Consider the following 13335-nt stretch of genomic DNA (forward strand, 5'->3'; position numbering starts at 1 on the left):
AATATTACTGGTCCAGAAACCAGTGAGTTGTAAAGTTCTCGGCATACTTCTGTGGTTCTAGTTCCTTGTTGATAAAAAGTGTTGTTCCAATTATGGGAATGTGGGTGTTAAAAAGGCTTAGCATAGAGAGTTTCCCTGTTTTCGTTTACCTATGTTCTTATTGGTTAATAAGAGACATGACTAATGTTCCATAACTATGAGCCCGCCCCCTAGTTAAGTTGTTGTTGAGGGGAAGAAGTTTAGCGGTGCTCTGAATTAACTACGTGTTGTAATTGTTTATGGGCATGTGTGTGCGTTCTTGAAACCCTAACCCTAGCACTGCATCAAAGAAAACAAAGTGGCAACTGGACACCTGTGTTGCATGCCCTGGAGTGGTCACAACTATTCCGAACCACATCATAAATAGATTCAATCTTTAATAGTGAGTTATGAGTTATGAGTGTTACAAGTTATGATATGTGTGGCCTATTAACCACAGAGAGAGAGAGAAGGAGAGAGGGAGAGAGAGAGAGAGAGAGAGAGAGAGAGAGAAAGGAGGGGTGACAAAGAGGCTCTTACCAGAGTCTGAGCTGGCTGATGCCACAGGCATTTTGGTATTTTGGGGCTTCTGTCTGCGTCACAAAATTTCTGGGGTGAGCTACAATGACAAAAGAGAAGAGAAACAGGATAAATACAACATCCTGTAAGACAACTGATGCTTGTTAACATATCACAGGACTACTTAACAACTTAAAACGATAACTTCAGTCTTCAATGTGACCGACATTTTTATTTTTGCCTTCGGTGAGCATTTATAAACCTAGTTATGTTGTCTAATCCCACACATGGTGATTCTGGTCCAACAGAGACGAACAAAAGAGAAACAGAAGCTTTCTTAGACACCCACACTGTCCATCTGCCCTGCCAGCCAGGACAATCTAGCACTAAAATTATGACTGAGGTTCTCACGCTAATCACTCATGTGTGGTTGAGCTATTACCTTATTCAAAAAACCACATGACCATGAAAAAGTGGATTTTAATGGCTTCAAAACAAAACAAGGGGTAAACCGCATGGCTTTTTCTTCAGCGTGTTAAAAAACTTCTCTGGAACCATCATCTTTCTGAAACACATATGTTTTACCAAAAATAATGCACCTTCATACATTGGAGCCGCATTGCCTCTAAAAAAGAAAATGGCACACTGATAAAGGGAGCAATCTACCAACCACATCAATGTGGGTTCAAGGCCTCGGCATGATTGCTAATACGCCCCTGAGTACACCAGAAGGCAGTCTAGGTATGTGACAGTCTTGGTCTGCGTCAGTCTAGATATGCAAATGGCTTGTTCAAAGATCCAGAGCCCAGGTATGACAGCAAAGTCAATTAAGGAGAATGCAATTTGTAAACAACAAAAGCTAAAAAAAAAAAAAATGGTTGAGAGTTATGACAGATGCTAGACACTGACTAAAGAGTGCTGTATAATTATACTGTGCATTCTAGGACTTTGTTGGATAAAAAACAAAAAAAGGCTGACAGATGAAACAATGGAAGAACAGAGAGGGAGAAGTGACTGAAGATGCAGAGAGAGAAAGAGGCAAAATAAATAAATAAACTGTGTAAAGATCGTGAGGGAGGTAGGGGTGGAACCCAAGGACATTGTTTCCTGGTTGTCATGACAATACTGACCCACAATAAGGTCAGTAAAGCAGACCAGTGAAAAGAGTGGCTTTCCTCGGGGAACCACTCCACTGGCTGGGAGAGTAACAAAAATAAAGAAAGAAAAAAAGAAAGAAAGAAAGAAAAAAAGAAAGAAAGAGGTATGGTCCACAGCAGTTTTGAAGACATACACTTACAGTTCTGTTAAAAAAGAAAAATATGGCAATACCTCAAGACCTTTTGTGTTTCATCAACTAAGACACACATTTGCACCTCACGGCTAGACACGCACATAAATATAAAAATTCGGGCAGATACAGCAGAAAAGACACTCCCCCTAAACCATCAGCTGCAGCACCACAGCAGGAGAGAAGCACCATGTCTTTGAAATGACATCTGAGACGGTTCAGCTAATACCGTGATTATTCTAGAATATACAATCAGACCGATCAAAAGTTCACACTTTTCCTCTTCAAAACTAACAAACTGAGACAGGTAAGCGGTCTTGTGTAGCAACACACACAACTTTGACTCATACTGGACACACATTGACTGACTGAGGAGCTGGATAGAGAGCTTTGTGGACCTTATTCTTAGCTCGGTGTGTGTGTGCGTGTGTGTGTGCGCGCGTGTGTGTTATTCTGTGTGTGCATGTGTATTTCTGTTTGTGCGTGTGTATTTCTGTGTGTACGTATGTGTGCATGTGTGTGTGTGCGTGTGTGTGTGTGTGTGTGTGTGTGTAGTGCACTGTTGTAATGCTGTGTACCAGTCTCCGAGGCTTAGCGCCTAAGCCTGGCCCGTTAGCACAGGGACATGACAGCACTTGTTAAAGTGAAGCTGCCAGTGAGGCAGCCCAACAGTGGAGAGGATTACCACAGTCCAGGGCCTCAGTTCAACATGGATGAGGAAGAAATCAATAGCGTAACATTTTGCCAGCCTTTTCCTCTTACTCTTTTTATCTCTCTCCATTTCCCTTCACTCTGCTTCCTTTTCATTCAGTTTTCTTTTTCTGTGTTTTTCTTTTTTTTTTTACCCTTTTATTTATTTCCTTCTTGTTTTTTGTAAACGACAATATTCACACAGAGAACAAACGATACAACCATTTTTTTTAAGTCCGTGAAAAACCAAACAGTGTACAAGGTTATACTACATCGTAATGTGGTTAAGTTCATCAGTATCCTCTTAGAGAGGTGCTGCTATGCAACTGAGTGAGAGGATGAATATGATGACCAGTGAGTCTCCAGTTTCACTAACAGAATTTGTTTTCCCATTTCTCTCTCCTCTCTCTCTCTCTCTCTCTCTCCCTCCCTCTCTCTTTCTCTCTCTCTCTCTCTCTCTACCAGTAGGATTAGCCCCCCACTGGTAGAGCTGTTATGACATAAGGTTTCCTGTGGAAACACACAACCCAGCAATCAACTCCTTTCAACACAGTGAACTGGGGCACAGTTGTGAGAGAGAACAGGGGAGAATACATAGAGATACATATAAGGTGAAAGAGAGTTACTCTTGTCTTGCTGTGTGAATGGATAGAGACACAAGTAATTGTGAACCAGGTTAACAAATATGACTATTACCTAACCTGCCTGCATATATTACTTGGGAGGCTTGAAAGAAAAGCTGTAACTGATGTTGCATTGTGACTGATAGCGCCACTGGATCACACTGATGACCACACCATGCAGGTCAAGCTAAAAATCCATAGCACAGAAATGGACAACACACCTCATTATGGCCACTGAATAAACATAGAGTTAAAATGCACCATCAGACAGAAAGCTTGGAGTGAGCATATAACATGACTACTGAACCTACAGGGAACGGCAAAAATAAAGGCAACACCAGTATCAGAGCCTCACTTGAGCTATTGGAGAAGAACAATAGAAGCAGTAGCTGTCTCCTGGCATGAATTTGGCCTCTGGTCAAGAACAGGGTGAACTGCGATTAAGCTAACCACGTGACTTCAACATGTTCCTGTGTTCAGTAGACCACTGCTTGTGTTCATTGGAAATTTACATTTATAGTTCATGCACCATGGTCTGACCATAACGTCAGACCGAAGGTGGATTGTTTTTAATGAACCTGCACCCATAGATCTTAGACTGATATTTGCTGTCAGCAGACTCAGAATTGCTTCACAGTATTGCCTTGCATCACACATCAAAACAGAGGCACCAGGGCTTGGGAGTTTGTATTTTAGAAAACCTTTCATCCAGGTTGATGATTGCTTTTTCCCAGACATCAATGCCAGCATCCCCTAAGCTACACTTCATTGTAAAACATGAGCATGTTGAATAGTGTTTGTCATTGAAGCAACTGCTACATTCTACATTCTGCATTCTACAACAATCACCCCTTCTTCACGAAGATCTGTCTCCAGCCACGATCTGCAAAATAATGGTTGACTGGGCCGGTGTAGCCTTTTGATACAAGACCCAAAGCGTGAATAGATGATGATGCTTAATTAACTCTGGAACCACACCTGACTGGCCACACGTTTTTTAATATACTTTGTGTGCCCCTCATTTAGTCGAAATGCTTTCGTTGTTTTGTCGGTTAACTCGGTCTGGTCGAGCAGTGGATTCTACAGAAGCCAGCGACATGCCATCTTGATCGATTACACGTGTGTGTGTGAGTGCACAGTGCTGTCAGGCTTGGCATGCCAAAAGCCTGCACACAAACATCCAAACAGGCCCTAATCCATGAGTCCTGATGCAGCTGACGTCCCATGCCACTAAAAATAGCCCTCCAGTCTCCCACAGGTTCTGCTCTTCTCATTACTTTACAGGGGAAAACGGTCGTATCCAAGACAACCGCAAGCGCCTCACTCCGCTTTTATTTTTTTCCTCCTTTGTGCTGCTTCTCCATGGCAACAAGAGAAATTGCATAAAATAGTTATGAGCCGGTCTTAGATTATCATGAAAGGCAGGCTGGGAATATGTTAAAATATTGCTGTCTGCCCGGGATCTCTGTGTGTGTTTTTTTTTTAGGTTTTTTCTTTTTTAAACAGAGTACACTAACACAACGACTAGAGAGAGAGAGAGAGAGAGGAAAGGGAGCGTGGAGGCATAGAGAAGAGATAGTGCTACAAAGACACAGCCAAAGTGCTGCAGTCCGCTAATCACAGCCATAATTAAAGTCCAATTACGCCTCAATCAGTTCAAAAATAGAATGGCAGAATTGGCATAACCAACTGTTTAAAGGACTGTATCAAGTGACCAGGATGAAATGTAATGATCTAAACCGCTAAACATTCTAAAACAACCAACCCTTCAGTAAATGTACTTAGAGAATAAAATGGCTTTCTAGTGAGAGCTTTGTGAGACAAATATGGATCTTAGAATAACTAGACAACTAGATACTCTATTCTGCCATAATTTTGAAAAATGAAAATAACCAAGATGAGGTGACACATGGTAACATGTCTACTGGCTGCTATGAAGGGAGTGCTGTTTTCCAGTCGTCTCTGAGGAAGTGAAATTCCCTTGAGCTCTACATATTATATGTATATATTAAAAGTTAAGTCAAGCAGTTAGAGAATCAAAATTACTTTTCATGTGTGTTAAGACATACAGAATAGAGTTACAGTGTGTCATATCTTTATACTCAGTAAACAGAGCCCATGGAATCTCACCCTTCCCCCAAAGATAAAGTTTTGTTAAAGTCAAATTTAGAATAGAATGTCACAAGGGAAAAATAGCAACTCCCTTAAAATAAAAAACACGTATGAAATTGCATTTTAGGATGAAACTAATGGAACATGGAAACTTTGATGTGAACATGGCTGCTTGTCCAACGGCAGAGTTATTTTCAATTGCTCCTCATGAATATTCATGAGCTCAAGGTGTTACAACAGTAATCTGATCATTTGCAGTTCTGGTGCAAACAAAATCACAAAGACATGCAGCTTTTTCATAATTCAGCCAGAACAGGCAAATAGTGAATGTAAGGTATTCTTGTTTCACTCAATGGAAAACCATTCACATTCAATGCCACATCCTCTCTGCATCAGTCTCATATTGGTTTAATCTGTTTATATACGTACAGTGATGCTTTAACTCTGGCTGAGATAATAAGGTGTTAGAATGAAAAGAGAAGCGCTAATCAAGGCCTTAGTGGAACGTTTGAAGATTTGCGCTTTTTTTTACGCCAACGGAAACCTGCTCTCATAAACTGTGGCAAAGGGATTTCCAGTTGCCATGGAGAGAGCACCTGTACAAGCAAACCTGGGTAAAGCGGTCACACAGAGAGTAAGAGAGGAGAGCGGAGGTCACATTATGTTTATGAATTAATTACGGCATACCCCTGAAGATCTCAGCAACCTATTAGAAAAGAACAGCCTTTCCACTGTGTCTGATCGGAGACAAAAAGCAACAAGAAATGAATCAAGGTGCATGTGTGTGTGTAAGAGAGAGAGAGAGAGAGAGAGAGAGACAGAGACAGAGACAGAGACAGAGAGAGAGATGGGGGAAGAGAGAAACTTGCATAGTTTGTGGTAGAAGTCAACTCATTGTGAGATTAACTCAAGTATGGTTTGTTACTGAGAGGGAAATGACTATAGACACTTTTATTCTAGGTAATCTTTGTCCAATTCAGGCCAACATCACCAGTAATCAGTATATCCATTACACTCTAATACGTGAGGGGGTTTCTGGGTAGCTGTTCTGGTGACGTTGTGGTATCCACATCTCAGCGCTCAAATAACTGATATTTTAAAGTATGACTTAAAGTATGTTCATGTAAAGCAAGTCTCATGCCATCAGTGTTCCTTGAAAGAATGTTTTTAATCTCCCAAAAAGTATACGGCGCTTTCAGATGGTTTGCCTGTCAAAGTCAATCCAAAATTACATCACAATTTAAAGTCTCAGAAGTGAGAGGGAAAGGAACACAACCTAATTCCTCTAAAAAGGAGATCTAATGTAGACCCCTGCTTACTTGACATTTCTGATTTTCTCAGCTCTACACTGTAGAGTCTGCTGAATCAGGGCCTTTAAGATACCCAGTATACTGAATCTCTGACTGCTGTATATATCATTAGAATTAATGAGTAGTTAAACCACAGGAAATCTACATGATACACTCATTACAAAATCCTTGAGAAAAGGATAAGCGTCTACAATGCAAATTCTGAAATGTGCCAGATGAATTTGAAGTGTTTCCTGGCAATTAAAGAAAATGATTGATAATTAATGCCAGCGTGTCTATTGCCTTAAGGAGAGTGATTTCACTACAACACCTAGGAAAGGCATGGGCGCCTGTCAAACAAAAAAAAAACTTGCAGGGGACTCATGAAGTCTCATTCTGAAAATGAAATTCTATAGCCTATGCTGTCCTCAATAGCAGCTGATAGTTCGTGTGACAGTTTAATCTCAACATAATTTCTTTCCACTGTGGAAGAATGGAGCTTTGCAATTCTTGGGTTAACAGCCCAGATGGCGGAAATTATTGCTGATTTACATAGGAACACTTAAAACAAAGTAGCCTACGATATAATTCTCCTTTAATATATTAGCCTAAGGCTTTAAACTCTTGAATGTTCTCAGAGCGAGCACAACCATACCAAGGTTAGAAGGCTCTGTTTGAGAGCATCTGTTAGGAGCTTTGTTTCACCACGGCGCATACCGTGGCTAATTTTCCCTGAAAGCTTATTTTAAACCTGACACTTACATACCTCTTTTACACAGAAGGTGAAATTGTCAAGCAAGTCTAAACTCACGCTTCACGGCAGCGAACAACTAAACAGCGTACCTTGCAGATATTTGACAAAATTTTGAAAGGTAATTTATACTTGACATTCCATTGAAGACAGACAAATAACTTGGAAAACGAAGATAGAAAGGCAACGGTCTAAACTATGAATGCTTTGGTTGTAGTGCTAATCCATTTGTATTTTCCATATGATGGATGTAAGCGCAACATAGAGCTGACAAAGCACCTGATGCCAAAGCAGTTACTGGGCTATAATTTAACAATGCCATGCGGACAGACTGCTTAGCATAATGTAGCGGTAAACCTTACTTTGAGTAATAATCATTCACTGGATAATTTAAAACCACCTACCGATAATGCTCCTCCGGCCACCTTGTTATGCGTATCCAGTATGAGGAATGTACTGTTGCCGAAATGTAATTAAATGGGTTACAGCTACGCGATAAAAGGGGAAATGCACTCCACGCCTCTCTGCGGACCCCACCGCACGTTCTCAGTCTCCGACAACTGACCTCGCTTTGAGACGCTTTAAGAAAAAATAGATATCATACCGGGAATCTATATCGTTCAACTCAGTTTTCGGTATACGTGGATATGTGGTGTCCAGGGTCATTTAACACATTTAACTGAAAAGCACATTTTACACTTTTAGAGGCTTACTCTCTTGTTTTCGTGTAACTAATCGTAGTTTGACTTTTGCTTCACTTAGGTGTGGTGTTTTGTTATCTGAAAATCACGAGGAAATTACACATTAATAATACTCATTTGAAATAGCCTAAGTGTGACCATTATTTGTGATGCATTGTTGAATACAGCCATCTAGTGGCTTGTGGATGCCACAAAGGTATCAAAGGTATCTGGACTCAGCATTGAACTACGGAGTGCACCGTTTCTATCTGGCTCTCTGTCAGACGTATCTGACTACACTGAATTGTTAGGTTATTCTGATAAAAAAGAAAAAAGAGAGGAAAGAAACAGATGCATCAGTATCCAACATGAAATCATTCTTTATTATTTCATTTGCATTACTTAATAATAAATTATTTACAATTGTCTTTCATGGGATATAAAGTAAGTATGAGAGAAAGAGAGGAGGGGGGAGAAAAAGACAGAGAGAGATTTAAAAGATTTGCACACGTCTCATGGGGGCCACTGATCGATAAGGGCTGGTAGTACATGAGTTCATGCTGGTTTGCTGTTCAGTAAACTTCTTTTTTTGTCACAGACGTATGAATGGATGGATACAGAGGAGGAAAGGAGCCTCAGAGCACCACACACAGACAGGGGGAAAGGAAGATGATCACCATACCAGACTGTCATCAGCGCTGTGAAGAAATGACAGAGAGTGTTACATTCTCATCTGAATATTTGAAAGTGTTTGTGATTTACCTGCAGACCAGTCTTACTGGGCAAGCTATTCTTGGTTATGCATAAAATATATGGATAAAACACTACCGTAAAATCAGTGAAAGGTTATATTTGTCCTGGAATCACAATAATGCAGGTGCTCACATCACAGTCAAATAAAGGGCGTGGAAAAAGCTTAACGTGAGTAGTTTTAGCTGTTAATATTGGGCTGAGGGGAAAAAAAACAGCTAAGGTACAAAAACTTCAGGATGTGAAAAATGTCCGTGGTAGTTATTTGGCCAACTGAAAAGAATTCAAATGTCACTGGGAAGCTAGATAAAAATCCATCCCCTTTATTTTCAGTCTGTCTGTATCACAGGTAGCTGTTCCTCTGTATGTTTCCCTTACTCACCGTGCTCTTACATCCTGATTATCATCTCCAAACAGCAGCTCAGCTACAGCAGCTTCTGCAGTCGATCTCTTCCCATACCTAAGAGAGAAAAGGAGAGGAAGAGGGGGAGGGGCAGAGAGGGACAGAGAGAGAGGAGGGAGGAGAGAGTGAGAGAGAGAGAGAGAGAGAGAGAATGAGTGAGCATGCAAGGTTTTCTATCGCCCTGCCACATAATGATGCAAGGACACCCACATCTTTAAAGCCTGAAAATTCCAGCTGAAATGGAGAGCATACAATAAAAAAATTAACATTTAATTGTGGGGATTATGGTTAGAATACAAGTTCAGAGGGCGTTTTGATCCAAGTGAGCAAGTATCAGGATGTAGCTCTTGTGCTTAGTGGCATCCTGACGGAGTTCAGCCCATTTAATAGCACATCGAGCTAATAATGGGGTTAGAATCAGGTTACAAAGCAGTGCAACCTCTCCTCCCACATAGATGCTCACATACAAGGTATCCTCATGACATCTGTGTTAAATTCACATGTATATAAATATACACATGTGGTCAAAGACATATAACACACATACATTTGTACTCTGCACATACACATACAGTTCTTTGACAAAGCACAATAATGTGAAAAACCTGTAGTTCTTACCCAGGACTGGCAGTGAACCAGTTAAGCTCTACTTAGTTCACCAAAGAATCCTTTACTTTAGTTTTGGGCTTAGACTTACAAATGATGAGAATGGGTTTAGATTATTTTACACAGATCATTCCAGGGTTTGTTGGGTATGAATTGGACGTGTCTCTCCTTTATTTCTGGAAGCATATTTTATCTCTTGATTTGCTCAACATTGCCTGACTGGAGCCTGGCATTATAAATTCCAGTTTTAGCTAAAGGGGGTTATTGAGGTAGCAGGAGAGCTGAGAGCAAACGGTCACCTAATGAGACTGAGATTGAGAGAGTGAAACCAAGAGACTGTGAGCCATTAAGGAAGTAGATTTCTCCTTATGGAGCTATTAAGATTTTATATATCTTTGATCCTTATCATATCCTGTCCCTGTGTAACAGTAGCAGAGGGGCTGCAGGACATCATCAGTTTTATTGTTGGGCAAAACCTTCCCAGCATCATCTATTATCATGACTCAAAATTTTCAGTTCTTTATGAGTAGCTAAGCAAGAAACATGTGAGACTGTCACCTCTTTTCAAACAGTAAACTGTAGAACCATAAATAATATTCATAGCCTATATTTTATTTATAGAATATTGTACTTGCATAAGCTTAATACAGAATATTTTAATTGTATAGGCTTAACTTTTGTCTATTTAAGGGACAAATTTAGCGGTAGCAGAACGATGCCCCACTTGTTGCTCACCTCTGTCTCGTGATGAGGTTGATATAGTGTCGGAGCGCAGTATGGTATTTCTGCATCTCCTCGGGTCCCACATCTCCCACGGGAGGCTCCGGTTTGGGTGGGTAGGCATCCGCGACGCTACTGAGACACACTATGAGGCACAGCACGAGGGCCAAGAGCACTGTCCAGGATCTCAGTGTACCGGCCATCTGTAAAAAGCGGCAGTAAGAATGTTTCCGTGAACGACTTATTTGACGAATAATTTCCTGTCTGATGATGAAAACACCTGGGCATTTAAAGACAACTGAAATATATTCAGAGGAAGAAATCATGAAATGCAGATTATTTTCCCAATAAACAGTATCTAAAAACTTTTCTGACGCTCATTTGGATTTGATAAGCAATAATGCTTATCATCAAATAATCGCTTATCATCAATGTAACTCAATGCTGGTCATAATATGGTCCACCATACTCAGTGCCGACTGGTCCTTATTAAGCATCAGTTGCACTACAGAGATGTAATTATCGGTAGGGTGCATTTTAACTGTCTTTCCCCACATTTAAAAATCGAGCCCGTGAGCTATTCAAGGTCATAGTCAGCTTTCCAATAGTTTTTAAGTGGGCAAACCATTGGAAATTCTATACAAAAATCTCATGATGCCAACTCAAGATACAGAAGTTTTTAAGCCACCGCTCATAATCAGAGACTGGCTAAGATATCAACCCACTTAGAGTCTTATTAACAGGTATAGACGAAAAAATGGTTCATTCCAAGATTTTGCTAGAATTCACCGTCCTTAATGTGAAATTTAATCGATATCGTACTCTAAGAAAAACACATGCAAAGATCACTTACTCTTTGTCAGGCTTCCAGGTGCAGGGTTTAGATGAGGTTCAGTTGACTGTTGGTCTCTGTTCTTCTCTCTCAGCCCTGGAGCTTTTATACATGAGCCGAGTACAGGGGCGAGCTAGGATGAGAGATGAGAAAGGTCCAAACTCCACCCATATTTATGTTTTACAACCAGTGTTGTATACTTGTCTCAAGCTGCCGGCTAAAAGATCCCAATACGCAATTCCTTAATTGCTAATGGTTTGGAAAAACTTACGAGATTTGGAGTTGATGTTTGGACTATTCGATTCCTTTTCCAAAAAGTTAATAACCGCAAATGATGTCTTAAATGGCTTTACAAACAGATCACAATAACCGGTGTAATTAATTATGATTCATCACAAAGCCCTCTCTTTCAAGCACTCTTAGAACTGTTACACAGGGTGTTCGTCTTCCTTTAGCCATTTTATGTTAACACAATTCATATTTCCCCGTGATATGGGCAAAAATCTATTCGTAATTTTAAAAGGTGGGGCCCAGTGGGGCCTTGAAATTAAGCATCAGTGCTTAATTCTAAAAGAGATGTGCTGAACACCATTGCAACGCTGTAAACACAGAGCAATAAACCACCTAGCTCTGTTAATTTTCCAACATATCTTCTCATTTTGCAATATATCCAATACACAGATTTGGTCCTTATCCAGTATGTAGTTTACAGAGACCGAGGATGACTTTGCCTGTCGTGAGGACCACAGACTTCAATGTCCGTACCGTCGTGCTCTCACCTTCACTTTTTGGAATAATAGGTAAAGGTAAAATAGAAACGGCACAAGGAAGTTCTGCATATGTTACCAATTTAATTTAACAACATCGTTTTTGAAATCAATAGGACAACCCAGAGATCGGTTCATCATTCAAGGAAGGGCCGGTGGTGTTAATCTTGAGACGCTTTTAATGTGATTGACGTTCTTCTAATGGGATTCAATTACTTATCGATTCAGACTGTTCTATTGTGGAGTAATTAATGCATCAAATCAGTGAATACCTAAGACCTATTCTGCTTAAGTGATGGACTAAAAAGTAATCGTTCGTATTACATGCCTATGTCTCAATCACAGTGTGACCACAATCTAATAACAGCTTTAATGCACATATTTCGATTTAGAAATTCATAAACTGCACAGTATTAAATAGGCCTTCTTTGTAAATAAGTCAGTTATCTGAATCTCGTGACAGAATAAAGGTTAAGTATATTAAAAATCAAATTAATCCAAAGTGGGATGAGAATAAGATTTTGTTTTTGTGGTCACTGTTACCTGTGCATACTGTTCCCTGTGACCCTCGTCTTTTTTGATTTTTCAGAAAGAAATGGCATGTTGTTTTTGTCATACCCCATGTCGTATTCATCTTTCTAAAAGGGTGACAAATTGGCGCCAGTTCTGTTCACAGTGGCTGCGTAACCCCCTTCATCAGGGCGAATGTTTAAAAAGCTTCTAGTCTGATACACAGGCACCTGATATCCCCACTGCACTCCTCTCTCTCTGGACTGTCTGTCAACTGCAATTTCCTGAACTCATCTGTCATAACTTACTGTAGCAGAAAGATATTTTTGCCATACCAAATTGAATTCCCAACACTCAGGACCAGAGCAATTATAGTAATATATTTATTCCGTACTTTCTGCCTTACTTTCTTGGTTCTTAATTTACTAAACTTTAATTTGACCAGAGAAGGTCAGTAATGAATCAGTTTCCATTTTGACTGCTGAGCACAGACTCACAGGGTTACGGTGATACCATGCTAGAAGACATGAGGTGGTTTTCAAGTAACAGATCAAAACACTGCAGATAAACGGTCATTATAAGTCACTGTGATCCTAAAATCATAGGAAGGGGTCAAGATTGCATTTGTTTCCGAAAACTGAATAGTATTAAATCACACACAGAAGGAAACAGAAACAAGCTTAAACTGGCCACTGACAGTCACCATCAGTATGTGGTAAGTAGCTAAGAAACAGCAGTTTGATAGGAGAAATCAAAGGGCATTTTCTCTAAGGAGAA

At 40.2% G+C, this 13335-nt stretch overlaps 1 protein-coding gene across 1 annotated transcript; it reads right to left on the reverse strand.

Moving 5' to 3' along the window:
- Nucleotides 1–5778: 5778 nt before the first annotated feature.
- pyyb (peptide YYb) lies at nucleotides 5779–10652 on the reverse strand. Its single transcript, XM_030775031.1, has 3 exons — nucleotides 10465–10652; nucleotides 9103–9180; nucleotides 5779–5860 (listed from the first exon to the last, which is right to left on the reverse strand). Exons 1-3 carry the CDS (start codon nucleotides 10650–10652, stop codon nucleotides 5779–5781), a joined length of 348 nt encoding a protein of 115 aa, XP_030630891.1.
- Nucleotides 10653–13335: the final 2683 nt, after the last annotated feature.

The sequence above is a fragment of the Chanos chanos genome, chromosome 5, assembly GCF_902362185.1.
Source record: "Chanos chanos chromosome 5, fChaCha1.1, whole genome shotgun sequence".
NCBI lineage: Eukaryota > Metazoa > Chordata > Actinopteri > Gonorynchiformes > Chanidae > Chanos > Chanos chanos.

What these genes read in the sequence shown, in the direction of transcription:
- pyyb (XM_030775031.1), bottom strand. Translation starts at nt 10,652, where the DNA reads ATGGCCGGTACACTGAGATCCTGGACAGTGCTCTTGGCCCTCGTGCTG. An exon ending in AACCTCATCACGAGACAGAG is followed by an intron (nt 9,181 to 10,464) that starts GTGAGCAACAAG and finishes TTTCTCTCTTAG; the next exon opens with GTATGGGAAGAGATCGACTG. An exon ending in AATCAGGATGTAAGAGCACG is followed by an intron (nt 5,861 to 9,102) that starts GTGAGTAAGGGA and finishes CGCTTTACCCAG; the next exon opens with GTTTGCTTGTACAGGTGCTC.